Source organism: Colletotrichum acutatum, assembly GCF_030867785.1.
Source record: "Colletotrichum acutatum strain CBS 112980 chromosome Unknown BDZ83scaffold_166, whole genome shotgun sequence".
NCBI lineage: Eukaryota > Fungi > Ascomycota > Sordariomycetes > Glomerellales > Glomerellaceae > Colletotrichum > Colletotrichum acutatum.
The window spans coordinates 1-26326 of record NW_026849160.1 but is presented as its reverse complement, the minus strand read 5'-3'; the positions used below and the strand labels follow the sequence as shown (position 1 = coordinate 26326).

Sequence of the window (26326 nt, the reverse complement as noted above, 5' to 3'; positions counted from 1 at the left end):
TTAAGCTGCATGGATACGGGTAGCAGGGGTAAATGACCTTGATTTTCGCTGGAAACCTCCATCGCAATTTACTTCAAGGCCCACACCGAAAGCTCAGTGTCAGTCTGGAGAACTCGAGACCAGACTGTTTTGTTGCCATTGTTATCGCGTTGAGCAATTTGACACACATCGACTATGAGGTCTTGTTCAAGCGTCTACTGCCATACAATCCGGCTATAACAATGTGTTTCCTTCACCACCTACGGCGCAGTGAAGAGATCTCGCTCTTGGGTCGAATGCTACCCATTGTGGAGTGGAACCCCTGTACGGCCGGGGATCTGCGGTTGACATCACGAAAGAATCTCGTATTTGCCGTTCTTCATCTCCAATCTCGTGTCATTTTCTCTCACGAAGCAACAAAACCCCCAGAATAACAGGGGAAAGCGGGGACACGATCGCGGGCCGCCCGCGATAAGTTTCTGGGGTTCAACGCCACCATCTTTTATATGAACGACATGTTCGCGCGATGCAATGCGGCTCTCTCTCCGCTTCTTATCCATCGGCCTACTTTTTAGTGAGCGGGTGATCAATCAGACAGGATGAGGGTCTCACATGCACTAGTCTCGGCTCTCCTGGGTTCGAATCTTACCGTCGCCAACCCGCTTCATCCGCGCATCTACACAAAGCCTCCGCCAGCAACGCTTCCGAGAGCCGAAACGGGCGAGAACAAGAACGTCAACCCGAGCGAGCTTATTCCTGGCGCCTACATTGTCGAGTTCGCAGACGACAATGATACTCCCGAGACCTTCTTTAATTCCCTCAAGGCCGATGGCCTCGACGTCGAGTCTCGCATGGATCTGAGCAACCGACTGTTCAAAGGCGTTTCTTTCCAGGTCAAGAATGCCGCCGAGACCCACCATGATAGCGCACTCCTCCGTCGCAAGATCGAATCTTCACCGCGCATCAGAAGCCTCTGGCCTGTGCGTACGGTCCAGCTTGCAAAGCCCGAGGACCATGGCGCGCCAGCCAGCGGTGCGATCACCAAGGCCAACGCCAGGCGTCAGGAAGCGGCATTTGGAAACTCAACCAAGGACACCTTCTCGCCTCACGTCATGACCCAGGTCGACAAGTTGCGCGAGCAGGGAATCACCGGCAAGGGGGTTCGCATCGCCATCATCGACAGTGGCGTGGACTACACCCACCCTGCCCTTGGTGGATGCTTCGGCCCTGGGTGTCTGGTGGAGGCTGGCTGGGATTTCACGGGAGACGACTTTCTGCCCAACGTGAGACCGCTTCAGCCCGATGCGGATCCGATGGACAACTGTGCCGGACACGGTACTCATGTTGCTGGTATCATTGCTGCTCAGCTCGAAGGAAATGAGTACGGCTTCACGGGTGCCGCTCCTGGCGCCAAGCTGGCAGCATACCGAGCGTGGGGATGCGCCTCCACGTCGACGAACGAAGTATTGCTCGCCGCGTTCAGCCGCGCCTTTGAGGAGGGAGCTGATATCATCTCGTGTTCTGATGGAGAGTTCGTGCACCTTATACACTTGAAGCGAAGTGTTCATGTTGTGCTAATCTCTATGTTAGTCCTTCTGGTTGGGCGGAGGATGCTTGGGGTGTCCTTGCTGCCCGCATCGTCGACGCCGGTGTTCCAGTCGTCATCTCCGAAGGTAACGACGGCGGCACCGGCATGTTCTACGCTTCAACCCCGGCTACCGGTCGTGGCGTCGCGGGAAGTGGTGCCGTGACGAACTCCAAGTTCCCCACTATCCTCAACGAAGGCACGTTCTCGGTGGACTCTAACTCAAGTTCTGGTGCCAAATCCGACTTTGCGTACTTGCCCGGTGTTCCCGAGCTCGTGGGCGATCTCTCGCTTCAACTCTGGAGCCCTGGCGAGAACAATGCTTGCAGTGAACTGCCTGATGACACTCCCGACCTGAGTAACAGGATTGTTCTGCTTCTGTTCCCCGATTCCCGCGCCACAGGATGTTATCCCATTGATCAGGGCAACAAGATCGTCGCCAAAGGTGGACACTACATTCTCTTCTACACTAATGACAATACGTGAGTCATCGCCTCATTCGTTTCCATGTTTCATGACGTCTAACATTGTCTCCAAGTACTATGCGAGACGAGCAATATGTCTACTCTCAGGGGATTCAGGGTGTCGCTTCTATCCCGCCTTATCAGTCTGACCAGTGGCTGTCTCTGTTGGAGCAGGGTCGAAGCGTCACGGTCTCCATCCCCAGCGCAAACAACACCAGGACTCGTCTTGAGGAACTTGAGAACAACTCCAGCGGATCCTATATGGGATCTTTCTCAAGCTGGGGCCCGACCTGGGAGTTGGAAGCCAGCCCGCAATTCGCCGCTCCTGGAGCCAACATTCTGTCCACCTTCCCTGTTGCTCTGGGTGGCTACCGTGTCATGACTGGCACAAGCATGTGTAAGTAACATTCCTGTATACTTTTTCGGCATGGCGGTTAAAGTAGCTTCGCACAGGAGTAGACTGACATATTCGCAGCTTGCCCTCTGAACGCCGCCATCTACGCTCTTCTCGCTGAAGCTCACGGAACGAAGGACCCTAAGCGTCTCAGATCCATCGTGTCGTCTACTTCAAAGCCGCTGGCCTGGTATGATGGAACTGTACCCCATGCCGATCTCATTGCCCCTGTCCCGCAACAAGGTGCTGGAATCATTCAGGCGTTTGACGCAGCTCGCAACAACGTTGAACTCAGCGTTGATAGCATCTCCTTCAACGACACCGACCATTTCACGGGCAACGAGACCTTCACCATCGACAACCATGGATCTGCCGACGTTGTATTTGAAATCAGCCATCGCAAGGCCGTCACCATGTACACCTTCGTGGAGACTACGGATCGCTTGAGGGCTGCCTCATTCCCTAACCCCATCATCGAGGAGTGGGCTGAGCTCCAGTTCAGTTCTGAGTGAGTCGAAAACAGCCTTTAGGGTGAATCAAACACCTTCGACTGACAATCTTATTAGAAAGATCACCGTGCCCGCCGGAGGATCCGCAGAGCTCACTGTCACCTGCATTCCTCCATCTAACGTAAATGCTACGCGTCTACCAGTCTACAGCGGCTACATCGCCCTCACCAGTACAACCGATGCTCCTTCCCTGAGTCTGCCCTACCTCGGCGTCGTCGGCAGCATGCATGATATTCCCGTCATCACACCGGCGCAAGCATATCTCGCCAACTATTATAGCCAAGCTCCGGCGAACACGACCTACACGATTAAGCGCCCCGACCCAGCCAATCCACCTCTTACCGACCGCGGCGACCAATCCGCAATCCCCAACGTCATTATCTCACCTACATTTGGCACTGCCTCTATCCAGGTCGAAATCTTGCGCATCAGCGGAAGCAAGGAGGAGAACCTCGGCAGCTTGGCTGGCTGGCCTCTCCCATACGCCCCACGCACCGAAACACGTGCTTTCTTCAATGGACTGCTGGCTGATAATACTGTTCTTGAGCCTGCTGTTTATTCCATGAAGGTCAGAGCTTTACGGGTCTTTGGGGATAGGACAAGTGAGGGAGACTGGGATGTTGTCAAGACAGTGCCATTCGTGTTGAGATATGAGGCATCTGGAAACGGAACTACCACCTCAACGTAATCGCAGGGGGCTATACTCCGTATAATATCCTCATCATTAGCGTTGCATTCAAAATTCTGAGGAAAGAACCTAATTCCATACCAATCATTATCGATGGCTCACGCTGCCAGGCGTCAGAAGCATATTATCGTTTACCCGTTGAGAGTCTCCCGTGGTTATAAGTGTTCTCGCGCCATACTACTTTATGCTATTCTATAAAGTCCCGGCCTGGCCTTGATATCACGAACAGCCACATCCATGATTATCCTAAAAGGACTCGGCGACCCAGAACATTCAGACAGGCCTCAAGATCCCAAGATTCGATCACGGCAGTGTCTCTCTTCAGCCAAACAGCTTCGAAGACCTCTCTAGCCAACCTTGGAGGACCAAAGTTCGCAAGATCTCCCATTAGATCAAAAACCTCACCCATCAAGCCTTCTTGCTCCTCTTTGGCCAAACATGCAGTAACACAGATAGGCCAAGCGAGCGTATGTAGCCAACGAGCATTACCTAATCTCATCATCAACGCAAGATTCTGTGTCACTACCTCTTCGATCTCCATGCTGGCTGATTGCCAGCCTGAGAGAACGACGTGAAGGTAAATAAGGCCAGCATGAGCCCAAATCTGAGTGACTAGGGTGATGGCTTCAGACTCCTCTTTGGCGAATCGGTCATCAGCTAACCAAGGTGGTCTCTGATCTCGCACCTTCGGCTCTTGCGCGCTTAATGAACTAAGGCCTTCCCTGAATTTGATCTCGAGATCCCCGCCCCTTCTGAACAATTCGAGATTCGAGAATGACCCCTGCTTGCGCATCTCCTTTTTCCAACTGGCTAGCGATGCCACCTCTGCGATCAAGATCATGGCCCAGTTCTGGCAGCCGATGAAACGCTCCAAGAGAAGACTGCAGTTTCGGTTTGGGACCTCTTCAGGCTTGTCATCAGTAACGAGCAACTCTTGGTAGTTTGCTTGAAATCGTGGTGCCTGTCCAAGCGAAGTGCTCGCCACAAGATCATGGACTACAAGGAGAGCGGTGAAGAAGCGAAAGGCGCTTTGATCGAGTGTCCAAGCAGGAAACTCTGGAGGGGTTTCCAATTGAGGATACGCGAGTCTGCCGACTTTCCGGCATGCAGCGGCCCATTTACAGCCTTGAAACTCTTCGTCGTTGACCTCGTGAAGTATTTGCTTCAACAGGGTTATACCCGCATCCAAATGCAAAGTCCAATTCTCTGACGTGCCAAAGGCTGCTTCCAGGTACAATAGATGCACGATACTGTCATAGAGTCGGACGCTGGTGATCAAGTCTTCGTGTACGCCGCGACGGACGACTTCCTTGACGTCTTGCTGTGCCTTTTGCATCGCTATGTGCGTCTGCTTCTGCAGTTCAGCTTCGACCTGAGACACGCATTTGGGCCTCTCTGAGTGGTGGTGTTGCACTGGCACGAGGGCAAAAAAATGCGAAGCAAGACTGGTTGCGGCATGGGACAGCGACTTGTTGGCCAGAGTAAGAACGAGCATCCAGCTTCGACCGCCTTCGAGTATGGACGGATAGTAAAAGGGGAATAAGGCCGGAACGATATAGTCTAGATATGCTGAGATGTAACACTGCTCCAACTCAGCCGGCAGTTGTGTGGTGGACTTCTCTGGGCTAGCAGCTGGTGTCTGGGGTCCGAGGTTAGGTGTTCCATCGTTGGAGTGAGAAAGCAATTGTGGTTGCAAGTCTAAGCCGTGAGATATGTTGGCCTGCGTAACAGTCGTTGAAGGATTTTGCCTCAGAGGAAATCTCGTGATGACCCCGGTAGAGCCTGAAGTTGTTGATGCCGGTGGGAGAAGGTCATTGACGTGGGCATCTCCAACGATGCGCTGTACAACCCTTCGGGCCCTCCTTAATTTGGCGCTTTTTGTAACCTCAGCCTTGAACTTATCAGTCATAGCCTGCTGTTTCGGCCCGCCATCCATCCAGCCCGGGGCCTCTTGGCCAGAGAAGCAGGTGATCTCAAGGCCTGCGCAGACGTTGCAGACGGGCAATGATTCGTCGCATTTTTTGTGGCGTATGCGGCACGTCCAACAGCTGGACGTCTCCCGTGGCATTCTTCGTTCTGTCGTAAGTACTGCTAGTTTCCGTCGTCTCTAGGATTCGGTCGGGAACCAAGAGATATGGCTTGGTGCACCCAACAGCCATGCGATATTTAGATGTTTCCGCGCGGTTCACCTCAGACTCGGACACCTTGAGGCGATGTTTGCTGTGATCCGCTGAGGGCACTATGCCCATAGCGGGTCCGCTAAGGTTCCCGCCCAGACCTGTTTCCGCGCGGGAACGTTCAGACGCGGCGGACTTTCGACAATAGAAGACGGACTTTGAGGTCGTGATAGTTGCAACATCTAGTTTAGGGCAGTCAAAATGTCGTATAAGAAGCAATTGAAAGTATACTACTCATTGAAAACTCAACGTAGTTTCGCTGCATCAAACCAAAAGTCTTATCCAATGTCAGGCAAGAAAGTGCTAGTTCTTGGTGGAACCGGCCCGGCTGGTATTTGCCTATTGCGAGAGCTCGTTCATCGTAATCATGCAACTATCCTCCTGGCAAGAACCCCCTCAAAGATCCCGGATGACTTAGCCTCCAGTACTCTAATCGAGGTTTGTTGCAACTTTGAGTCTACGTTCTCTACGCTGAGTGGTTATGACTATGTTCAAACTAACTTAAGTTCCTCATCAGATACTCGAAGGGGAAATGAGTGACACGAAAGCCTTAGACTCAGCAATGGCCGGCACGTCTGTAGTCGTATCCCTCCTCGGACCGAATATCAACGACAAGCACATTGATCCTTCTCTTTATGCCGATATCTACCGCAACTACGTTTTTCCAGCGATGAAGCAACACGGTGTTAAACGAATTCTCGCCATGGGTACAATTTCTATCAAGCAGCCTGAGGACCACTGGACATTCTTTCAGACCATGGTCACGATCATTATGCCGCTTTTGAATGGCGCTGTTTATCGCAATATGCATAATCTCGCTCACTTGTTTGGCAAAGAAGATCACGGTCTTGACTGGACTGTCTTCCGCATGGCACAGATACCTGGAGAGTCTGATGAGAATAGCTGGAGACACGACCGGGATCTTGGAGTGTTCACTGGGTGGATAGGAGAAAAAGGGTGGATATCAACTCTCAGGCGGGGCGCACTAGCTCGATGGCTCGTGGATGGAGTCGAAGGTAAGATGGACGTTTGGGTTCATAAAATGCCAGGGATTAGTCAACTGGCAGGGGTTTGATTGACGTGGGTAGAAGGCAGTAATAATGATCCAAGCTTGCGGGTGCACGTTGAAATGTCCTTCAGAGCTGTTTTCATTTTTGCGAAGTAAGCTTACTGTGGGCTTATCCTCGTGCTGAGCGCAGCCCGTAATTAGCTTGCAGGCATCGCATCTCCTATTCTCTGGCCATGAAACCGGGGTGCTGTCGAAGGGAATTAGCTAATGTTTTGTTGGCATGCATCTTGAAATATCGTTTACTAAGAAAGGGGCTTCACGTCGGATCCATTTGTGCGGGCATTGCATCACTCCCTCATGGAGACAATGTGCTCAAGAGTATATCAAGAACAGCGGCGATGGCTCCGCTCTAGGCCTTCAATCTACTTTCTACGTACAAACTCTGCTTGCCTCGGGTGTCGTAGCCAGTGAATCATAGCACAGAGCGGAAAGCTGCTTGACAACTTAGCAGCTTTGCGATATACGAGTTTTGATGAGACTAGACTGAGTCTAGAGCAAACTGTAAGGTCATCTTACCGCGGGAGTCGGGACGAGACAGGCGCGAGAGGCTCTTTCGGAAACTGCTGCCGAATTGCCCTGTCCGGTACTGCTTCCCACCTTTCGGAACGCCTGTAAAGTCAAGAACCCATGTCAGTCAATGCTTACTTACTGTAAACTCACTATTGGCTTCTAGCTCGTGGCAATTCTGTGCAGCTCATATCTCAGTACTGGGCATAGTTCTTCGGCAATATTACCCACACGAGGCTGAGACCATAAGCTTTCATATCAACCCCGTTTCTATTCATGTTATCGATGGTTTGCACTAGTCTTTTCTCCCTTGCCATGACTCCAGGGCGTTGCCTGTTACACAACTCACAAGTAACGCCTTTAGACAGTCTGTTTCAAGGCTGGCCGTTTCATGACACGCTATACTCGGACATCCGGCTGTTCTTACCGTTTTGTCACAATGACTCAATTACGAATCGGGTAGACCTGCAACTTTGTCTCCGGACTGGAATTCAGGACTTCTCAAATTGGCGTAAAGTTTCTTGGCGCCCTGAAACGGAACCTTCCTGGTCTTGGCATCCAATACGTCGGATATGTTGTTTCCATCTGGAGGCAGCCACCTCGGCTTTCGTTTCTTGATTTCCGCTCTTTGGAAAACTGCCCCATGACTGAACTGCCCTGCTCCACGGGCACATGGGATGTCACTGTAACCAAAGCACATGGATTTGGCTTTTCTTGCTTATTATGCCCCTCTCCCCCACTGAGGGGTGAGGAGGAGTGCGGCCAGCATCATCCCCAATCGATGTTCGCTCCATTTACACTCCCGCATGCTTGCGTTGATGCTAACTCGGCGCTCACCGAGCCGTGATTGCGATCTTATGGAAAACAGGCCCACTACTTTACTTTTGCATTTCTACATCATGAGCTGAGAGCTCAACCCGGTCAAACCTTTTGAGGCGGGCTGACGGGGATGCGAATCGGACCCCTTGCCGACCACAGATTTTCATCCCGGTTCCAAGCTCAGTGTTTAAGCCAAATTAAATCTTCCATCTCTTTAGGTATGTTTGATTGTCAATTTCAGTATCGGGAAACATGTGTTATGCGCAGACATTTTGAGCTCAAGGGTTTCAATGAGGTTCGTCCTGTGCTCGCATGGAGGCACCTTAGTGACACGGGCGCTGTCTGTTCCCAACGGACCCTTGACCCAGGGTCGACGTTCCGTTTCCTTCTGAGGACAGTGTCTAACGTGCCAGAAATGGCTAGTATAGTTCGCCAAGCAATCTTCTGATCGTCTGGTGGGATCGACGGTCGGCCAGTGACATTTTCTCCGAGGGATGCGACGCGGCATACGATGATGTGAAGATCTTTCCAGGGTCATACAGATAATGATCTAAGCTTCACCAAAAGCTTCATTTCTTCTCGTCCAAAAATCTGTCCAATCGTGCAGCAAGGGGCAGCCAAGGTCCTGAAACTTTGTGCGGGAAAGTCAAAGGGAACCCCGCGCACGTCCGGCAGAGAAAAGCTCCTTCGGGAAGCTCAATGAGCCAAACAGCCTCACCTTTTCTGTCTCATCTGAGAGCATGTTTGGATTTCCACGCAATTGAAGATTCATGAATCCAGGGTATGATGAGTTCCTTTTTTGCCCGTGATTCCGTGATGCCAGGATGCTGGATAACGGAGAGAGTAAACTAACCAGAGGATAAAGATCATCCACTCCTTAAGCTCCAACTTAGCCGCCGAGAGTTGCCAGAGCGGCCGATTCGTCTCCATTCTCTTATCTAGTTCAACTTCAAAACTCCACAGGTGCTGGACGCCAGTTTTGCTGACTGCCATTTTCTTCTCTTCTTTTCTTACGGGCAGGGACCATAAGCACAGTCCTCTTTTCGACCACCATGAAGTCTATCATCAGCATCACGGCCTTACTCGCCGCTGTGGCAGTTGCTCACAATGACATGCCCCCGAGGAGCATGTCCACAACAGAATTCCGCCAGGCTTTCATGGAAGCCGGTATTGTTCCCGATGTAATGGGGTCGTTCGATCCGATGGTGTCCTTCTACGCCGGCTACAAAGCCAGTGATGGCGATAAGGCATTGCTGATGCCCGGAACGAAACTCAAGATGAAGGAAACCAAGTTTCCATTCGAGTTCAGCGTCGAGAACATCATGAAAGCTAGGAACGTGACTCGAAATTCCAGATTCGTTCTCTACATGGTACGTGTGTCCCGTCGTGGGCTGAGTAGTTTGAATAGTACTAATACTGTGGACTAGATTGGGCCCGACTCTCCAACACGCGAGAGTCCCACAGAGCGAAACATGAGGCACTACCTGGCTGGCAACTTCACCCTTGAGCAGACCAAATCTGAGGTTCTTGCATCAGCAATGATCATGAAAAACTCAACACCCGCATTTAATGATTATATGGCGCCGGAGCCCAAAGCTGGCAGTGGCATGCATCGATACGTGTACCTGCTCTACGTTCAACCCGAGAAGTTGAATAAGATGGGCTTCGACGCCATGAGTGTTGATAAGATGAATCGGAAGAACTTCAATGTCAGTTCCATTCTGCTGATTCAAGTCCCTTTAATGTCAAGCTGACCGTCTTTAGATCTCTCAGTTCCGCAAGCAAGCTGGTCTCGGACGCCCCATTGGTGGAACCTACTTCATGCTGAACATGGCTCAGGATAATGGAGGCAGCGGCGGCCATGGCGGCGGGAACAATGGTGGAAACAATGGTGGAAATAACGGCGGCAACAACAACAATAATGGAAACGGACGAAGCGCTGCCTCTGTCGTGACTGTGGGTTCTGTGGTAATGTTCATTACGCTGCTGGCGTCAATGTTTGCTTGGATGTAAGACAGGCCGGGGCTACGGGTTAGGACAATTAGGACCGGGCGCTACATCTGAAGAGAAGACTCTCAACAGTAAACTGAGTCAATCCTTTCACTCGCTAGGTAAGTAGGAAATTAGCAATCCTCAACTTCGTACATATTTATCACCTCAATTCAAGTCTACATGGTGCTGGTTGTTTTCAAAAGATGGTAGCTACTACCCACGAGTCCACCCTCATCATTATCTGCTGAGACCATGCAAAATTCTCTTCACACTCGCATCTCTCTCCATTTCCTGCCAAAGACGAGGCTCCCAGTCGTTGAAGCCCTCCCTGACACCACCCCCCTTGCCATCCACTCTTTCACTCGAAGACCAACACCTCGACAGCCAAGCTCGCAAGACGTGGCTCTGCCTCAGTGCCTTCGTAGCCATCTCCATCAGAAGCAGTGCACACAGCACCATAACAAGCGTAGACCACCATGCTGGATCCCTGCCAAATTGTGAAATCAGTCCCCCGCGAACGGAATATGGGCCCGCGCTTGGTGAAGAGATGGCACCCGCTATAAGCAGATAGGCCCACAGTACCGCCATACTGCCGACGATTGACCAGAGGGCGACTCTGGTTTTGTAGTGTAGCTCAATTACCCTGGTTCAAGTCAGCAGGCTTATCATGAAATCTGAGCCTAAATATACTCACAGTAACTTGATGTTGACCCAAACCCCACAAAGCGCAAATGTCAGCAATCCTTGCGCATACAGCCCGTCATCGTCAATCATTTCAGAGTCCGTGTAACCCGCCCAGGCACCCGCATAGACAATGAGTCCAGAAATCATTGCGTTACTGAACCAGCTAAAGTACACCGACATATTCAGACCCTCAGCATTTTGTCCATACTTGAACAGCTCCGGGACCACAGTCAGAGTGCGCGAGTGGAGATCTTGTTCCCAAGTTCCGATAACGAGAATGCAAGCCGCAGTGAAGAAACTCACAAAAGTAAGACTTCCTGGTTCGTACAAACTCGTGCCCGTGGCCCCGGTCTGCTCTTGAAAGAGTGCCTGCGGGAGGTAGAAAAAGGTCTCCTTCCAGAACGTGGCCAAGATGAAACGTGTCGTGCGGTAGTAGTTCCAACGGCCATGAACAAGTACCAGCCGAGACAGATATCGGAACTGAGAGATGCTAAAGTCCGCGACACGACCGGCCTGTTGACCCTCTCTGCCAGAGATACCAACACCGACGTTGGCAGCAGAGATCATAGCCAGGTCGTTGGCACCGTCGCCGATAGCAAGAGTCAAGGGCTTATTTGTGGTCGGACTAAGCCAACTATACCATCGTGACTTCTTCTGTGGGCCTTTGCCAATTTCAGTAACGAGCAGGGCTTTCTGGGCAGGCGATGCACGGCAGCATATAACAGAGTCGACCTTGGTCATCATTGTGACAAACAAATGGCGGAGTCGAATCGCGGATGGGTCTTCGATTGCAGTCAAAGTCTCGCCGTCGATCACTATTGCCGTGTGCGAGCGAGTCGGGTCAGAATACACCTGCGGGAGACCATATTGGACCTCGTCCGCAACGCCGGTAAGTTGCAACTCAAGATCGCCTTTCTCAACGTCTAGTACGAAAAGAGAAGTATCGGGACCAACGATTCGTGTCGAATGAGCGATGTTGATGGCCGTCTCTCGCTTGTCGCCAGTAAGCATCCAAATCTTAATCCTAGCTTGCCGTAGCTTCTCAATCGTTTCCGGTACCCCAGTCTGCAACTTGTCCTCCACTGCAGAAGCTCCCACAAGATCAAGAGACTGCTCTAGCAGCTCGCTCACCTCCTCGATGCGCTCTTGACGGTTCACGAGGCTGGTCTCGGCTTCGTGGTGGAGGTGTTTCCAGTTATTGTACTCTCCGGGGTCGAGGAACTTGTCCGCGTAGACCAAAGTGCGCAGTCCCTCGGTTGCGTAGTCGTCAATGTGAGCGAAACACTCGCGAAGGGTCCGAGTCTCATCCGCAATCCAGGACCCCTCTAAAAATCCAAACCGAGATTGATCATTTTGTCTACCGCGTGCTAAGTTGTTCTGCGGCCGTTGTGGCTGGAGCCGAATTCCGAACTCGTCGACATCTCCTGACATTTGACTATAAATTGAGCGGTCGTCGTCCTCTCTTATCTCAGTAACTGTCTCAGCAGGAAGTCTCGACCGTCGTGAACTCCAACGTGATGGCATTGAGGTAACGCCCTTCAGAGGTTCAGCGTTGCTGTTGCGGGTGCTCTTCATGTCTGCAGGAGCCATGCGTAGCCGGGGTAAGATGATGGAGTCAGCCCCCTTGCAGATAAGCCACAATCTCCCATCCGGACAACGAAGAACTATAGTCATCCGCTTGCGCTTGCTGCTGAATTCAATCACGTCCAAGATCTCAAAAACAGTGCAAGAGCTGTTGCCGTCGGCATGAGGTATCTGCACCGTGATAGACTGGGATGACCGCCGAGTGACAAGGAAACCGAGATCCTGCGCACCCCTGACTAATGCCAACTCGTCAGGAGAAGAAGCTTGAAAGTCAATCTCCCCGTCATCAGTTCTCTCCGGAAGACAGGTATGGCAAAGTGACATAGCCAAGATGTACTTCATGGCTTTAGAAGCGAAAAAGGAGTTGGGCTTCGATCGGATGTACTCGAGCATGTGCTCAGTCGTCAAATTGGAAGTCGAGTGAGCACTCGCTGTCGAGCTTTCTGGTACGTCCATCTGATGAAGCCAGCTAGTTCCAGCAATGCTGAGCCTCCGAAGCTTCATGATATTCTCCGTCAGGGTTCCAGTCTTGTCACTAAAGACATAGCTGATCTGGCCAAGGTCGTCGAGGTTGTTGGTCGTATTGACCCCTGCAGGGGTATCTGTCTCGTCGTGGTACATCTCCAAGTCGTTGCTGATGAGGGTCATTTGGCCTAGCTTGGTGGCCTCAAGTCCGACATAGAGGGAAAGCGGAATGACGTTGTTGAACATTATGATGAAGCCGACAAAGATGTCCGCGAAAGGAACGGAAGCGCCGGACAAGTACCAAGCGTGGTCCTCCTCGGAACCTTTCCAAGCAAGATAACCCATTGACGTCGCAGCAGAGCTTATCAGGACGTAGAACATCAAGAACACGACAATGAAGTTGGTGATTCTCTCCAAGGCCGGCTGCTTAGGTCTTGTCTCCTTGTTCGAGTTCAACCTGATCTTGCATTCCTCTCCTGTGTTGATGATAACCCCGATGACTTTCGTCGTGTTGCGAATTGTACTCCCTCGATAAATAACTTCGTTGATAGTGAGTGGTATCGTGTAGCCGTCCACTGCAAGCTTGCTGTCAAAGCGATAAAGATCCGCATTGGGGTCCTCGGCAAGTAACTCAGCATTGGAAGAGGCGATTTGTTCGATCGTACCACAATCAGGAAGCTTTGCCGGTCTTTGCTTGGATTTAAGACTGGTCTCGCCGTCCAAGGCCATTGTGTCGACATAGGCCACTCCTTCTTGTCCATCAGCATGCAACAAAACCATGTCCGCTGGCACGTCTTCATCTCTTGAAAGTGAGACAATATCTCCGACCTTGAGATCTTTCCAGCTGACGCGCATCCACTGATGCCCGGTTGGGTTCGATCCTTCGTAATATTCAGGTCCGGCAGCCAGGGAGCCCTTCACTCCAGATGCGGCACTTCGAAGAGCCATTGCCTGTCGGTTGTTTTCTGCTACATCTTGGCGATGTCGCTTCCAATCGTAGTATCCTTCCTTAGATATGATAAGTCCCAAGAAGATGACAAGGGGAATAAGTGTCGTAAATTTGCCAGTGGTGCTGAATCCAGGAATCATTTGCAAGATGGAGATGACGAGCATGTAGGCATTGGCGAGTCTCGAAAACTGATAAAGGAGTTGCCGGGGAAGGAAGTCGAAGACATTGTATTTAGAAGTCTTGATGCTGTTTGAAATGTACGGTTTGCCGCGACGTTCGTCGTGTAATGGGGACTTCTGTCCGAGTCGGATCGGGATTCGACGGCCGGCGGGGGATGATGGCATACGGGATCTCGACAGCAAAGACTTGAAGCCTCCGAAACCCATGTTGGGTATGGTCGAGACTTGTCGTCTGTGAGAGACTGGTCGGAATCTTGCAGAGAAAGTAGAATGAAACCTACAACCGGACAGCCTCTATGTTGTTGAGTGCCTTTGCTGGATTTGCGAAGTATGTCGGGCGAGTTGATGCGGTCATGTGTCATTGATGCTCACGGTAGGAAGGTCTCTGCATATGTTACGACCTTTCCCGTCGACTTTAAGATGAACCGACGTCAGTATATTTGGAATTGAGTGTTGATCTAGAGGTCACTGCACGCAACTAAGAAGGCTGACTGGAGATCAACATCTGCCAAGGGTTCCAAGCCATGTCAGACGCCCACGCCCGCCTCGTTGGTGATGAACACCCACCTGCAGCGGCTGGGAAGCACGGCCCTTGTAGCGGCCCAAGGGATTTCGAAAGAGAAAACGATAACGAGCCAAGACTTCAAAAAGCATCGTGTATCATAGCAATATGACCCTAGACAAGCCGCTACAGTTGTAACGATCCGCTGTCTTACAGCATAGCCCCAATAGGATGCTTCCGAGTACGAGATGGCCCCACGCCAGCGAGTCGTAGGTTTTTGTAGCTCTCTAGCCAACCACATCTCAGGTGCATCAGATCGCCAGCGGAGTTTTCGAGATTACCGACAAGGAGATGGATACTTACGTGTCTACGGGCAATACAACTAGCCTTATACTGACTCAATACGTCAATACATGTTTCACCTCTTTACGGTGGCTCATTCTCAAGGTTTTAGAATGCCGGCGCTGGTTGAGCTAAATCGGTAACAGCCATCGCGCTGGACAGTGCAACCTGGTTTTAGCGCCGCAAATGACGATCCTCGAGAACTCCGTAGTCAGAATGGACGCCGAACTTCTCTCAAGTCCCTTTGGCAACGACATTATCAACAGTCAATACCTGCCAGACGAACCCTTGGATTCAAACTCCGGGATTCAAGCATAACCAGCTTTTACACCCCATTTCACCACCAGTGGCCATCTCCGGTTGTCAAAGACACAAAGCCCACCATTCGCGGTTTCTGGAAAAGGATAACGCTGAACGCAGCTGACAATATCCGGCCAAGAGCGAACAAGATGGGTCGGTCCAAGTCGGAAGATTTGCTTCAGTTGGAGAAACCGCGAAAGCCAAAGGCGACACCATTTAATCAACAACGCCTGAAAGCTTGGAAGTGCGTGATCCCAAATTCATGTCACCGTTCGAGCTTCTGACACTTACTCCTAGGCCACTTTTGACACCAAAGTCATCAATCAAGATCTTCCTTGCACTTGGTGTCGTCTGCTTGTCACTGGGGATATTCTGGCTAGTTCAAAATGACAACGTAGGCTGGAGAATCTTAACCCTTGTCTGAGAACTTTGCTGACAGATATGTAGATACGAGAGATGCGGATAGATTACACAAAGTGCGACGAGATCGAATCCTACAACGAGCTTGAAGTTATGCCACCAGATAACGTCCGAAAACGCTTCAAGGCTTCATCAGCGGGCCAGCCCGTGGACCAGTGGAAAAGGTCGAATCAGTCCGTGACCTTCGACGGAGTTACCAAGAACTACACTCTTTGCACAATAGAGTTCTTCCTACCTGAAGACTTGCAGCCCCCAGTTCTGTACTACTACCGGCTTACAAATTTCCATCAAAACCACCGTCTCTATATCAACTCTCGTCACAAGGACCAACTGAAGGGCGATGCGGTCTCATTGAATAGCATCAAGAGCTCAGATTGCGCTCCGGTGTCATCAAGAATTGTTGCTGGTAGTGCAGAGGAGAAAATTGTTTACCCTTGTGGCATGATAGCCAACTCATACTTCAACGACACTTTCGAAAACCCGCTGCGCATCCCGAGTGGTACAAACCGAACCGTTCCATACAACATGACATCGGTCGGCATCGCCAAGAGGGTTGAAAAGGGATTGTATCAACCGAGCAAATACCAAGTACCAGTTACCGCCCAATCCAATGACAGCCTCATCGTGCCTCCTCCAGGTTGGGCAGAGAGGTACCCCAATGGATATCATTCAGGCAACATGTTTAATCCAGCAGAAGATGAGTCTTTCATGGTGTGGATGCGAACATCCGCTGGCTCATCGTTCAGCAAGATGGCTATGCGCAACAAAGACAAAGTGATGGAGAGAGGCATCTATCGCCTTGATGTCGTTTCCCGTACGTTTAACACATCAAACCCTACTGTCGATGAAAGGACCTAACAATGTGTGAAAATGCAGACTACCCTATCCGTGAAAATCGTGGCACGAAGTCTATCGTCATTTCTACAACTTCTGGCATCGGCCGGCGCAACAGCTTTTTGGGAAGATCTTTTCTCGCAATGGGATCTGTCAGCATGTTCTTCGCCTTTATCTCCGCCCTGACTTTGCGATACCGGCCTCGTAGATTGGCAGACCATGATTATCTGCATAGGTACAACTCCCAAACTTTGCAGCGCGAAGGGAGCAACGGTCCTATGTTACGGACGACGAGCCGATAATTGGATGATGGCGAGAACCACGACGTGGGTGATGAGTGGTGGGGAGTGCGGGTTGCCGTAATATGCTATACTGTTCTGATTTGATTTTCATTGTCTTGTTACCTAGATGATTGTGGTGGGCTGATGATGAATTCTTGAACGACTTATTCAACACAAATTTGCATTGTGAGCCTTTGCTTGGAATATGTACGAAAGATGAGATTTTGATAATCTAGGATGGCATTTTCCCTCCGCCTTTGTTGGGAGATGTCAAATGATATGGTGTACTTTTGACACTAGCAAGTATGGTTTTCGAGTTCCGCTGATGTACGTTTACATATTGATACATGTATCTTCAGTCATAGGCATGAGTACAATGGCATTCGGTTGCGGGAACAGGTTTGCTTGTATAATATGTCATGGATTCGAGTAAAGGATTTGGAAGCCTAATTGAGTTTACCTGCGGTGAATCACATTTTGATTCGGTCTCATAGCACGGGATCGAACCTCTTCCGAATCATGCCCCCGTAGAAAAACAGACCAACAGGCACGGGCACCAGTGCCAATGACATGAAGCCCAGAAGACTGTTTCCCCATCCTAATCCCAAGGCATCATACATTTTCAACCCTCCCAGGGGCATCAAAGCGCCAATCAGAGATCGGGATAGTGTGACAGCTGCTGAACCTGACGCTGCATATCTTTCGTACGAATCAATTTGGTAATTTTGGACACACATCTGGTAACATTAGCTGTCGGATCGTCATATAATGAGTGGAAAGGCCTACTGTAACTCCAGTGAGTCCGCCAGACAGGATAACAACGCCTATCATGGGAACAATCCAGTGGATCTTGTATTCTGTCGTCCAGCCATAGATGAAAAGCCCAATCGGTATCGTTAGGCCGGTCGGAATCGTTAACCAAGGCGTGATTTTGACTTCAGGCCTATACTTCTCGCCTGGCCTCATTCTCTCTTTTGCCTTCTTGACAAGATAATCTTGAACGTTGCCAAAAGTCAAGACACCAATCATCATCCCAAGCCCAGCTGGTAGGAACGCCAAGCCAGCATCACCTTCGCTGAAGTGATATTGGTCGGTATAGACAAATGAGAATGTAGCAATTAGTAGGTAAAGTATTCCATAGGCGATCCCGACGTAGGCGGCAATGATGGACACCAAAGGCGTCATGAAGAGAAACTTGAATGGCCGGATCACGGCTCTCTGTATCAATTTCTTTCCATCTCGGTCAGCCTTTGTGCGTAGGGCTTGGTTCCCGGTCTCCTTTCGTAGGTGTCGGGCTTTGCGTTCTAGCAGGATTGGGGCGTATGTTTCCCGCATAATCAACAGGGCCAAAATGCTGCAAACACCGCCCTTTGACTGTTAGCTTGGGGAGTTAAGTGTACGATTCCATCAACATACTAAGATCGCAAGTAGCCAATAGACCCAGCGCCAGCCGGCAGCCTGGATCAAATATCCTCCCGCGACAGGCCCAATGGAGGGGCCTAAAAGAGGACCCATTGCCCAGAGTGAGATTGAGCGTCCGCGTTTCTCAATTGGCATGACATCGACGATACTTCCGACGCCAATTGTTGTGGGAACTGAACCAACAACACCCATAAGGAAGCGAAATGCCATGAGCATATCAATGCTAGTGCTCAAAGCAGCGCCCACGCAGAAAGAAACAAACAAGACGTTGCTGATATGGTAGATGTAAACACGGCCATAAAGCTCGCTTAAAGGCGCTACCACCAGGGGTCCAAAGGCATAGCCGAGGAAGTAGATGGAGGTGATGAAGGTTGCGATGAGAGAATTGTTGGTTTTGAATTCTGCGAGGATTCTAGGGATCCCAGGGGCGAACATAGATGAGCCCTACGTATGATTGGAAAATATCAGCTCTATGTCGCTACATCTGACGGAAACGAAGATGTCTATGTACCAGTGGGCTTGAAAGAGTTAGTGAGATACTAAGTTATATTCGATCGCGGGCGTTAAACTTACGAGATAATAGTCAAAAGCGACATCAAGGCTAAGTTGAGCCATTTTCTAGAATCAGGCCAGTTCATAGGATTTTGCGGATCGTCGGGTCCGTCCCAGGTGACGATATTTCTATCGTCCCCGTCTGAGATTTCTCCAGAGGGTATCTCAGAGGGAATCTCTTCAGGTCCCATTTTGGCTGGTGAAGGCTCTGCTGGCGAATTCTCAGTATGTTGCTTTTCCGTGGGACTAGACTCTGTAGTTCCTTTCATTATGCCGCTGTCAATCGTGTGCCAAGACCTGTAGTATAGATGTAGGGAAGAGAGTAAGAGGACTTGGTGTGTAGTGAGTTAAGATTTGTTCACACAACGAACAGGCGCTAGATAGAGTCTGGAGATCACGTAGATCAAGATGAGAGTTAGGCACCACATGGCCAAATACAAGGTGATGGTTCCCACGAAAGTCGTATCCTGCCGTACTTGTGACAACCTCAGTGGACTGTATTTTCCAAAAGATACTTCGCTTGTCTTAATTCCACTATTCCCGATCTCGAAATCCGCTCCTATCTGCGATTCCCATCCTCTGACTCTTGATCGCTATCGCATACTGGCGTAAGCAGACCCCAAATCCCACAATTCGTGAAAAGAATTCGCGTTACTGAACACGACTTTGACCAATTTGCCTGGAGAATAAGTGGATCTATGGATTCTTGTACCGCCATTGCTACCAAGTGTTTAGTATGTCTAAGGCGGCGTGGATCCTAGTCCGTTGCTTTTGTCGATCACTCACTAGCTCCCGCTCGTACCTCGTTCTCGTTATCGCACCCTCCGCAATGAACGTGCGACAACGACAACGACAACGAACGTACACCAGAGTCAATATTCGAGCAAATAGCATAGCCATCGCGTTTGAACTCTGCATCCTTTGAAACGTAGCTCGAGTCTCGTAAGAAACGGAATATTTATCAGCAAAATCGGCGTCTAGCCACTTACCGCAGCAGCTGCGTACGCAAATCACGACTCAAGAGCTGAGCTACGTCAGAAATTGACCGCATCCTCAAATATTTCCATGCCGAACCCCGTTTCCGGCCCGTTCCTTCTGCAATGATTAATTTGCGGCACGGAGTTGAGATCGAACTTGGTGACCGTTCCAGGCCCTCGGAATTTGAAACGAACGCCTGCTGTCCCAGCTGTCCGTCCGAGGGAAAAGTCCATGCAACATCAATCAACCAGTAGCAATCCGGGGATTTACCCTTCCCTTCTGATCTCCCTCGTTTTCGTATCTGTTCATGATTTGCTGGTTCCTTTGGCGGCACTATCACAGATTCCTTAGCTCGTCGCTCAGAAGAGGCATGGGCTCTATTTCTGGCCGTAGGGATCAACCACTGTTCGAATTTAAGCTTAGCGACTTCAACTTCTAGGTCCCATTGTGAAACTTCGCCATTTCCGAGCTCAGCCTTGTAGATGGGTTAGCAGCAATTGAGAGAGATTTGGCGGACCGCAACAGACTACGCGTTCGCATAGTTCAGGATCTTGTCGTCCTGCAGTTTGCAGAAGATATATCTCACTCAAACAACCTCATTTGTTCTTCCAAACTTTCTAGCAACAACGCCAAACGCTCATTGTATCGGCTCTGATCAGCATGGGACTTCTACATAGCTTCTTGACCGCCATCACGGCATGTGCTGCTTTCGTAAGTTAATCAGAGTGGGATGAATCAAAACCATTTGAGTTAACCGCCCACTAGATTGTAGTATACACAGTATCATGCATCTTCTACAATCTTTTCCTCCATCCACTTCGACACTACCCAGGGCCAATTTCCATGAGAGCGACAAGATGGACCTTCTGCCACAGACTCATTAAGGGCGCTCTTCCCATGGACGTCTTGGAACTTCACAAAAAATACGGAGACGTAGTCCGTGTCGCCCCAGACGAACTGGCCTACTGCAACGTCAACGCTTGGAAAGACATCATGGGCCACCGGTCCGCAGGCTCACCAACATTCGAAAAAGCCCTGAAATTCTACCGCCCGACAGCCGAGCAACCCATCAACATTGTCAACACCAATGGTGCAGAGCACGCGATGCTGAGGCGGCAGCTCTCCCACGGCTTCAGCGAGCGCAGTCTTCGCGACCAGCAGCCTCTGATCATGAAGTACGTGGACCTCATGATCCAGCGCCTGCACGAGAATTGCTCTGGCGAAGAACCCGTTGACTTGATGGCCTGGTATAACTTTACCACGTTTGATATTATTGGGGATTTGGCCTTTGGTGAACCGTTTGGGTGCTTGGAGAAGTCGGAGTACCATCCGTGGGTCAAGGCTATTTTCCAGTCGGCTCGCCTTGGCGTATTTGCGCAGACCGCTGGCCATTTTCCCTTTCTTAAGAAGATTCTCTTCACGCTATTGGCGACGGAGGCTGCGAAAAAGGCTAGAGGCGAAAATTTGGCCAGGGCCAAGGCCAAGTTGGAGAGGCGCATGGATATCGGCAGGAAGGAGGGTGGCAGACCTGATTTAATTGAGGGCTTATTGAAGAAGAAGGACGAATTGGTAATCATCCTTTCATATCACTATTGACACTATATCCCCTGGCTGTCTCTCTAACGATTTTTGAAACAGAATATCTCGTTCGAGACACTCGCGGCAAACAGCAACACGCTCATCATTGGTGGTTCTGAGACAACAGCAACGTTACTGGCCGGAGTCACCTACTATCTCCTGATGAATAGGGACTGTCTGGTCAAGCTCACGAACGAAGTGCGAACAGCTTTCAAGACGGAAGATGAGATTGATTTGGTTTCTGTCAATAAGTTGACCTACATGCTCGCTTGCTTGGATGAGGCACTCAGAGTCTATCCTCCAGTCTCAATGGGCCTCCCAAGAGTCACGCCAAAGGGCGGAGCGACTATTTGCGGAAAATTCGTGCCTGAGAACGTAAGTTCGTCTCTCATTATTCGCCTGCATGTGAATACTGACGACACTGCCATTAGACCATCGTGGCGATTCACCAGTGGGCCATCAACCACAACGAGAAATATTTCAAAGACCCATACGGATTCCACCCCGAGAGGTTTATGGGGGATGAAAAATTCGCATCGGATAACAGGGAGGCTTTCCAACCTTTCCACATTGGCTCAAGAAATTGCTTGGGGCGGAAGTGAGTAATGTCGCCTGACTGATTTTCCGGGGAATGTGTCGCTAACCGCTGCAGTCTGGCCTATGTTGAAATGAGACTCATTCTGGCCCGCCTCATTTGGAACTTCGACGTTGAAATTGACGAGGACTACACAGACTGGGCCAAGAAGCAGCAGGTCTTCATCTTGTGGGATAAAGGCCCCTTGAAGGCGCGCTTGACACCAGTAGCGCGATAGAGGGCACACACGACTTGAATATTCTTTTGCGTCGAGAAACCATGGGCATGTAAGGGGTCAGGCAAGTAAATTATGTATGTTAGGAACAGGAGTTATTGACAAAAATTGCCCTTTCTCTTTGTGATTTTCGAGAGGTCTTCCTCCGAAACCTTGTTCTAGCGTCGTAATGATCCTTCGGTGACAAGCTTGTCTCGTCACTTACACCCACCTGAACTGGTGCTTATGTCAGCACAGACCTTCTGTGAAATTCGGCTTACCATCTCATCCCTGATGTTTTCCTCATCTCAACGCGGCGCGGCCATCGTAACTCAGCTATCATCAACCCGCGCAACTCCTCAACCTGAGCACAGAACGAAGTACTCAGGCTCTGTTACTGTTGAGGGGGGTCAAGCCGCCGCCATGTCTGCCTCAGCAAGAAATTGGCGCGACAGCGCGTATCTCGTCATCTCTGGCATCCAGCTAACGGCAATGCTATGTGAGTCCGCCCTCTATTGCTTTGCCTCAATTGATATTGTGATGTGCCGGCATGCTATGAAGTCTTCATGGAAAATTCCCAGCAGGAAACTGGGGTCGTGACTGAGGGTTTTTATTGCTGGGCCGTCCCAAGTTTTTCAGCAACCTTCACTTCGCCTCACCAGAAGCCAGAGCTGACTATCCTCACATCAGTGGTCGACCTCGTCCCATTCTACCCATCGGCTCTCTACGCGGCACCCTCATCGCCATTGCACTTCCTCCAAGTCCTCCGCGACTTCTACATATCAACATACAACGACCCCTTCTTCACCGCGTCTCACGAGAACCTCCCCTCGTGGTTCAAGCTCTTCACCTACATCGAGATCGTCTACCAGCTGCCCATGGCCGCCTGGATGGTCTACAGGTTCTCGAGAAGCACTGGCACGACTGCCGGGTTTGAACTCTCCGTTCTGGTCTTCTGCGTCGAGTGCGCCCTCACGACCTTGACCTGCATCTACGACGTCTTCCATTGGGATCCCGCCGTGTACAGCCAAGCTCAGAAGAACGTCTTTGTCTTCAACCTCTACGGCCCATGGGTGGTCATTCGTAAGTGCAATTGACACCTACCTTAAAACTTTCAACATTAGCTAACCTGAAAAGCGGCGCTGATGGGGCTGGATATGTGGCTGCGCATCCTGAAGCGGGTGAACGCCGTAGACAGCACCAAGAAGTTACAGTAAGAAGAGGGCACTGGGACTTTGAAGCAGGTATTGGTTCCATTAAGATATCGCTACAAATCCTGCTCCAGTCAGCCCCCGCGCGCGCGGTTCCAGATGATCGATTCCAAAACTCCTTTTCCCTAGTCCAAGTGCGCAGGTCAAGGCCATCCCAGTTTAATTCGTCCATCAAAATAAAACTCCCATCATCCATCATAAAAGCCTCTCAAAAAGGGGGGCGGCTAGCAGATATACATGAATCGGATCAAATCGTACAGATTTCTCGTGACGTGAACGCTTTATTGGTGCTTTCGTTCAATCCATCCTCTTGGCCGCTTTGGAGTAGCCCCAACCGTTGCCAACGCCGTTGAGACCGTTGAGACCGTTGAGACCGTAGCCGAGTGGCGTCGCGCCGCCCATGCCTCTTCCGCGTACCCTCTTGGGCAAGACGACTCCGAAAAAGTACGTTGACGCGACGAGTACGCCTGCCATGAAGGAGGTGATAATGTAGAAGACGGTGCTCGCGTAGACGTGCCCACCCATACCCTGCCACTCGACATGACCCTCCGACTTTGGCAGGTTCGGCGTCGGGAACCATCTGACAGACAATCGTAGCGGCAACGGATCACCAATCACAAGCCTCTTTGTGTATATCCCGTCCATATGGCTCAATGGGCTGGTGCTATACGCCGTTCCGGAATCGAGAACGCCCGAATCGTGTGGCCGAGTGTGATGCTTCGGCATGCTGTGCAGGAGCACATTCATGTGCGTGCTGACGTGCAGGTGGCTCAGCTGTAGGGTGCCCGCGAGGGCGAAGACCAGAGGGATGTATTCCTGCACATAGGGCTTCTCGCCGACGGTCTCGACGTGGGGCGCGGGTCGGGCTGGGAGACGGCAGGCGAGAGGTGCGTCGTTGTGGATGAAAAACTCGAGGAGGTGGAAGAAGGGGTCGGAGACCATGGGGATGGTGCAATTGACTTCGCCCTCGTGCCCGTATTGGAACTCAAGCGGCTTGTTGGTTTCTTCGCAGGAGGGGAAGGGAATCCATTCGATTTCGTGGTTGGAGTTTTCAATGTGTTCGCCTGTTTCGCTAAAGAGGGATTAGCCAGAGCTCGAGGTATAGCTCAAGGTAGTCGAGACGAAGCTCTTGATGATGAATTGAACGGCTGTAGGCGGATACTCACGAGCTGCGGTTCATGCACTCCACGTGGATGGGTGCGCCGTAGTGGTACGAAGGGAGGCCATCCTCGGGGTGCGCAGCGAGGACGCCAGAAGCGCAGAGAGCGACAGCGCCCAAAAGTATTTGAGCGAGAGACGCCATAACGTGTGTGCGCGGATAGAATAGTCGGTGATCGTGCAAGCGGCAAGATGGAGAGAGGGTCCTAGCAGCTCGGCCGGGGCATTGCCTTGACTCGGAGGGACGCGCGACCGGGGTGGGAGCTATTCCGGGCCAGCTTTCCCCGGAGTTTGAATGTGGTTCTCTAATCGATTTGACAGCTGTCGCCCAAGCTCTGCGCTCCCCAGCCTCAGATAACGGATAAGAAGATACGCTATCGATAAGGGTCACGTGGATAAGGTACCTTAACAGCCTGGAAGCGATGTCTGTTTCAAGAAAACCATGCACAATCTCATCACAGAGACGAAGGAGCTGGTGAAGCCGCCGGAATTATAGGGGCATAATACTCTAGTTTCACTCAGCTAACTGTTTTTTTGAAAGTACACGCCGACTCGGTCCTCAAGTCAAAGTATGCCTCCATCGTGACGACAACCTCGAAACTCTTGCATTGCCCGAGTCAACCCGGCTAACGTGGATTGCAGCTGGCAAATCTGCTCATGGGCTTCATTCAGACTCTCTGTGAGGTCATCGACGCCAGTGAAACTCTCTGTATCCATATATGATGCGATGTGAACTGCCCGAAGAGGCAATGGCCGACTCTTATTCTGCTGCAAGTTCTTCTCGTATCCAAGTTGATTGTCCTTGTCAAAGAACGATTTCATTCCCCTGCAACCTGAATAGGCAGCTTTCCTCGGATGGACTTGTGTGATGCACACGTACATACTGATCTTTGGGGATAACGTCAAGGTAAGTCCAGCGGAGAAGAGGCTGATACATGCTGAAATGATTGTTGCGAGCGCCTGAGACCCAATGAGGTCTTTGACCTCGTAATCAGCGGCTGTAAGGTTTTGCGAACCCTCGTTCGCGGGTAGTGAAGTCAAATCGCCGATGTTGTGGAGGTTGGCCCCTCGTCCTGACAGGATGGGAACTGAGTTGACGCATATTTCCATTGGCAACAAAGTGGCAGGGTTCATGATAGTATCTTGTCTTGGAGTGGGAGGGCCCCCTACATCGAAATGGTCGTCAGCGGTTGAAGGACATCTAGAATTCGCCGTTGTTGTGGGCTCATCAAGAGTTATTGGCTCATTAAGACAATGAGACATTGCGAGAAGGCTCTTTTCTGATTTTGCAGTCCATTCTGTCATCCTTCGGGGCAGGTCCCATCTCGCAACCGGAGCAGTGGAAAGCAATGTAGTCCTTGGCTGATTCTCGCATCCCATGTCCCTCAAAGAGACCCTTGGGACCCTAAGCGGGTCATCTGATAAACCTGAACTTCCTCTATGCATATCGCAATTTTGATGGTTTTCTCGTTTTTGCCTGTGTCTCCTCGTCTGCCGTGTCGTTTTTCCTTTACATATCTCAACTTTGCTCCCAGGTTTCGAGGACGTTGCTTGAAATCTTTTGGTGCTGTATTTGAACCACTCCCATTTCATAAACCTGCGCTTGTACATCCTCTCACTTTCAAGTTCAAAACTCATTAGCGTGTCTATCATCTTTTCGAATGCCCTGGGTAGCTTACCTAGCTCTGAATGAATGAACGACGGACATCTCCTCAACTACCTTTGCAAGGCTCAAGTTCTTCAGCATGTAAAGGTCGTATAGAAATTCTTTCCTGTCCTCCCAGTCGCTTTCGCGCGATGGGTTGAGCATACGTCGTTGAGGGTCTGTTCCCATGACTCAAATAAACGCGATTCAACGCGTGATGACTCTTTAAACTCGATGGAGATGTTGCGGTCCAAGACTGCCGACCAGAGCA

At 50.7% G+C, this 26326-nt stretch overlaps 11 protein-coding genes across 11 annotated transcripts; 6 read left to right on the top strand and 5 right to left on the bottom strand.

Annotated features, from left to right (window-relative positions):
• Positions 1–578: 578 nt before the first annotated feature.
• BDZ83DRAFT_591109 (subtilisin Carlsberg) lies at positions 579–3619 on the top strand (the record flags this gene model as incomplete). The annotated part of the gene is made up of 5 exons (XM_060506400.1): positions 579–1510; positions 1570–2046; positions 2103–2425; positions 2504–2930; positions 2989–3619. The coding sequence occupies 5 exons, from the start codon at positions 579–581 to the stop codon at positions 3617–3619; spliced, it is 2790 nt and encodes a 929-aa protein (XP_060358930.1).
• A 241-nt stretch (positions 3620–3860) lies between these two features.
• On the bottom strand, positions 3861–5687 carry BDZ83DRAFT_591123 (fungal-specific transcription factor domain-containing protein; the record flags this gene model as incomplete). The annotated part of the gene is made up of 1 exon (XM_060506402.1): positions 3861–5687. The coding sequence occupies one exon, from the start codon at positions 5685–5687 to the stop codon at positions 3861–3863; it is 1827 nt and encodes a 608-aa protein (XP_060358929.1).
• A 394-nt stretch (positions 5688–6081) lies between these two features.
• On the top strand, positions 6082–6871 carry BDZ83DRAFT_711102 (uncharacterized protein; the record flags this gene model as incomplete). The annotated part of the gene is made up of 2 exons (XM_060511598.1): positions 6082–6234; positions 6314–6871. 2 exons carry the CDS (start codon positions 6082–6084, stop codon positions 6869–6871), a joined length of 711 nt encoding a protein of 236 aa, XP_060358928.1.
• Positions 6872–9153: 2282 nt separating this feature from the next.
• On the top strand, positions 9154–10204 carry BDZ83DRAFT_711100 (phosphatidylethanolamine-binding protein; the record flags this gene model as incomplete). The annotated part of the gene is made up of 3 exons (XM_060511597.1): positions 9154–9561; positions 9619–9900; positions 9956–10204. The coding sequence occupies exons 1-3, from the start codon at positions 9244–9246 to the stop codon at positions 10202–10204; spliced, it is 849 nt and encodes a 282-aa protein (XP_060358927.1). The 5' UTR covers positions 9154–9243.
• A 140-nt stretch (positions 10205–10344) lies between these two features.
• Positions 10345–14227, bottom strand: BDZ83DRAFT_683184 (uncharacterized protein). Its single transcript, XM_060511227.1, has 3 exons — positions 13852–14227; positions 10878–13797; positions 10345–10826 (listed from the first exon to the last, which is right to left on the bottom strand). The coding sequence occupies exons 1-3, from the start codon at positions 14207–14209 to the stop codon at positions 10421–10423; spliced, it is 3684 nt and encodes a 1227-aa protein (XP_060358926.1). The 5' UTR covers positions 14210–14227; the 3' UTR covers positions 10345–10420.
• A 1058-nt stretch (positions 14228–15285) lies between these two features.
• On the top strand, positions 15286–16788 carry BDZ83DRAFT_797042 (ligand-effect modulator 3 family). The gene is made up of 4 exons (XM_060515882.1): positions 15286–15432; positions 15486–15582; positions 15636–16422; positions 16485–16788. The coding sequence occupies exons 1-4, from the start codon at positions 15338–15340 to the stop codon at positions 16742–16744; spliced, it is 1239 nt and encodes a 412-aa protein (XP_060358925.1). The 5' UTR covers positions 15286–15337; the 3' UTR covers positions 16745–16788.
• Positions 16789–17211: 423 nt separating this feature from the next.
• Positions 17212–18888, bottom strand: BDZ83DRAFT_757443 (polyamine transporter 3; the record flags this gene model as incomplete). Its single annotated transcript, XM_060514898.1, has 5 exons — positions 17212–17460; positions 17510–18091; positions 18140–18589; positions 18657–18663; positions 18719–18888. 5 exons carry the CDS (start codon positions 18886–18888, stop codon positions 17212–17214), a joined length of 1458 nt encoding a protein of 485 aa, XP_060358924.1.
• A 1447-nt stretch (positions 18889–20335) lies between these two features.
• BDZ83DRAFT_744979 (cytochrome P450) lies at positions 20336–22156 on the top strand (the record flags this gene model as incomplete). Its single annotated transcript, XM_060513175.1, has 5 exons — positions 20336–20386; positions 20441–21244; positions 21314–21628; positions 21685–21851; positions 21906–22156. The coding sequence occupies 5 exons, from the start codon at positions 20336–20338 to the stop codon at positions 22063–22065; spliced, it is 1497 nt and encodes a 498-aa protein (XP_060358923.1). The 3' UTR covers positions 22066–22156.
• Positions 22157–22464: 308 nt separating this feature from the next.
• Positions 22465–23258, top strand: BDZ83DRAFT_591149 (transmembrane protein 6/97; the record flags this gene model as incomplete). The annotated part of the gene is made up of 3 exons (XM_060506403.1): positions 22465–22540; positions 22732–23124; positions 23179–23258. 3 exons carry the CDS (start codon positions 22465–22467, stop codon positions 23256–23258), a joined length of 549 nt encoding a protein of 182 aa, XP_060358922.1.
• A 291-nt stretch (positions 23259–23549) lies between these two features.
• On the bottom strand, positions 23550–24555 carry BDZ83DRAFT_723952 (uncharacterized protein; the record flags this gene model as incomplete). The annotated part of the gene is made up of 2 exons (XM_060512611.1): positions 23550–24324; positions 24419–24555. 2 exons carry the CDS (start codon positions 24553–24555, stop codon positions 23550–23552), a joined length of 912 nt encoding a protein of 303 aa, XP_060358921.1.
• Positions 24556–24875: 320 nt separating this feature from the next.
• BDZ83DRAFT_640125 (Clr5 domain-containing protein) lies at positions 24876–26326 on the bottom strand. The gene is made up of 2 exons (XM_060509473.1): positions 26090–26326; positions 24876–26028 (listed from the first exon to the last, which is right to left on the bottom strand). Exons 1-2 carry the CDS (start codon positions 26242–26244, stop codon positions 24975–24977), a joined length of 1209 nt encoding a protein of 402 aa, XP_060358920.1. The 5' UTR covers positions 26245–26326; the 3' UTR covers positions 24876–24974.

Coding starts and splice junctions, on each gene's coding strand:
- BDZ83DRAFT_640125 (XM_060509473.1), bottom strand. CDS start 26,244: ATGGGAACAGACCCTCAACGACGTATGCTCAACCCATCGCGCGAAAGC. Junction 26,029..26,089: donor GTTCATTCATTCAGAGCTAG/GTAAGCTACCCA, acceptor TGAACTTGAAAG/TGAGAGGATGTACAAGCGCA.
- BDZ83DRAFT_797042 (XM_060515882.1), top strand. CDS start 15,338: ATGGGTCGGTCCAAGTCGGAAGATTTGCTTCAGTTGGAGAAACCGCGA. Junction 15,583..15,635: donor GGCTAGTTCAAAATGACAAC/GTAGGCTGGAGA, acceptor ACAGATATGTAG/ATACGAGAGATGCGGATAGA. Junction 16,423..16,484: donor TCGCCTTGATGTCGTTTCCC/GTACGTTTAACA, acceptor GTGAAAATGCAG/ACTACCCTATCCGTGAAAAT.
- BDZ83DRAFT_683184 (XM_060511227.1), bottom strand. CDS start 14,209: ATGCCATCATCCCCCGCCGGCCGTCGAATCCCGATCCGACTCGGACAG. Junction 13,798..13,851: donor ACAGGCAATGGCTCTTCGAA/GTGCCGCATCTG, acceptor AATATTACGAAG/GATCGAACCCAACCGGGCAT. Junction 10,827..10,877: donor TGGGTCAACATCAAGTTACT/GTGAGTATATTT, acceptor GACTTGAACCAG/GGTAATTGAGCTACACTACA.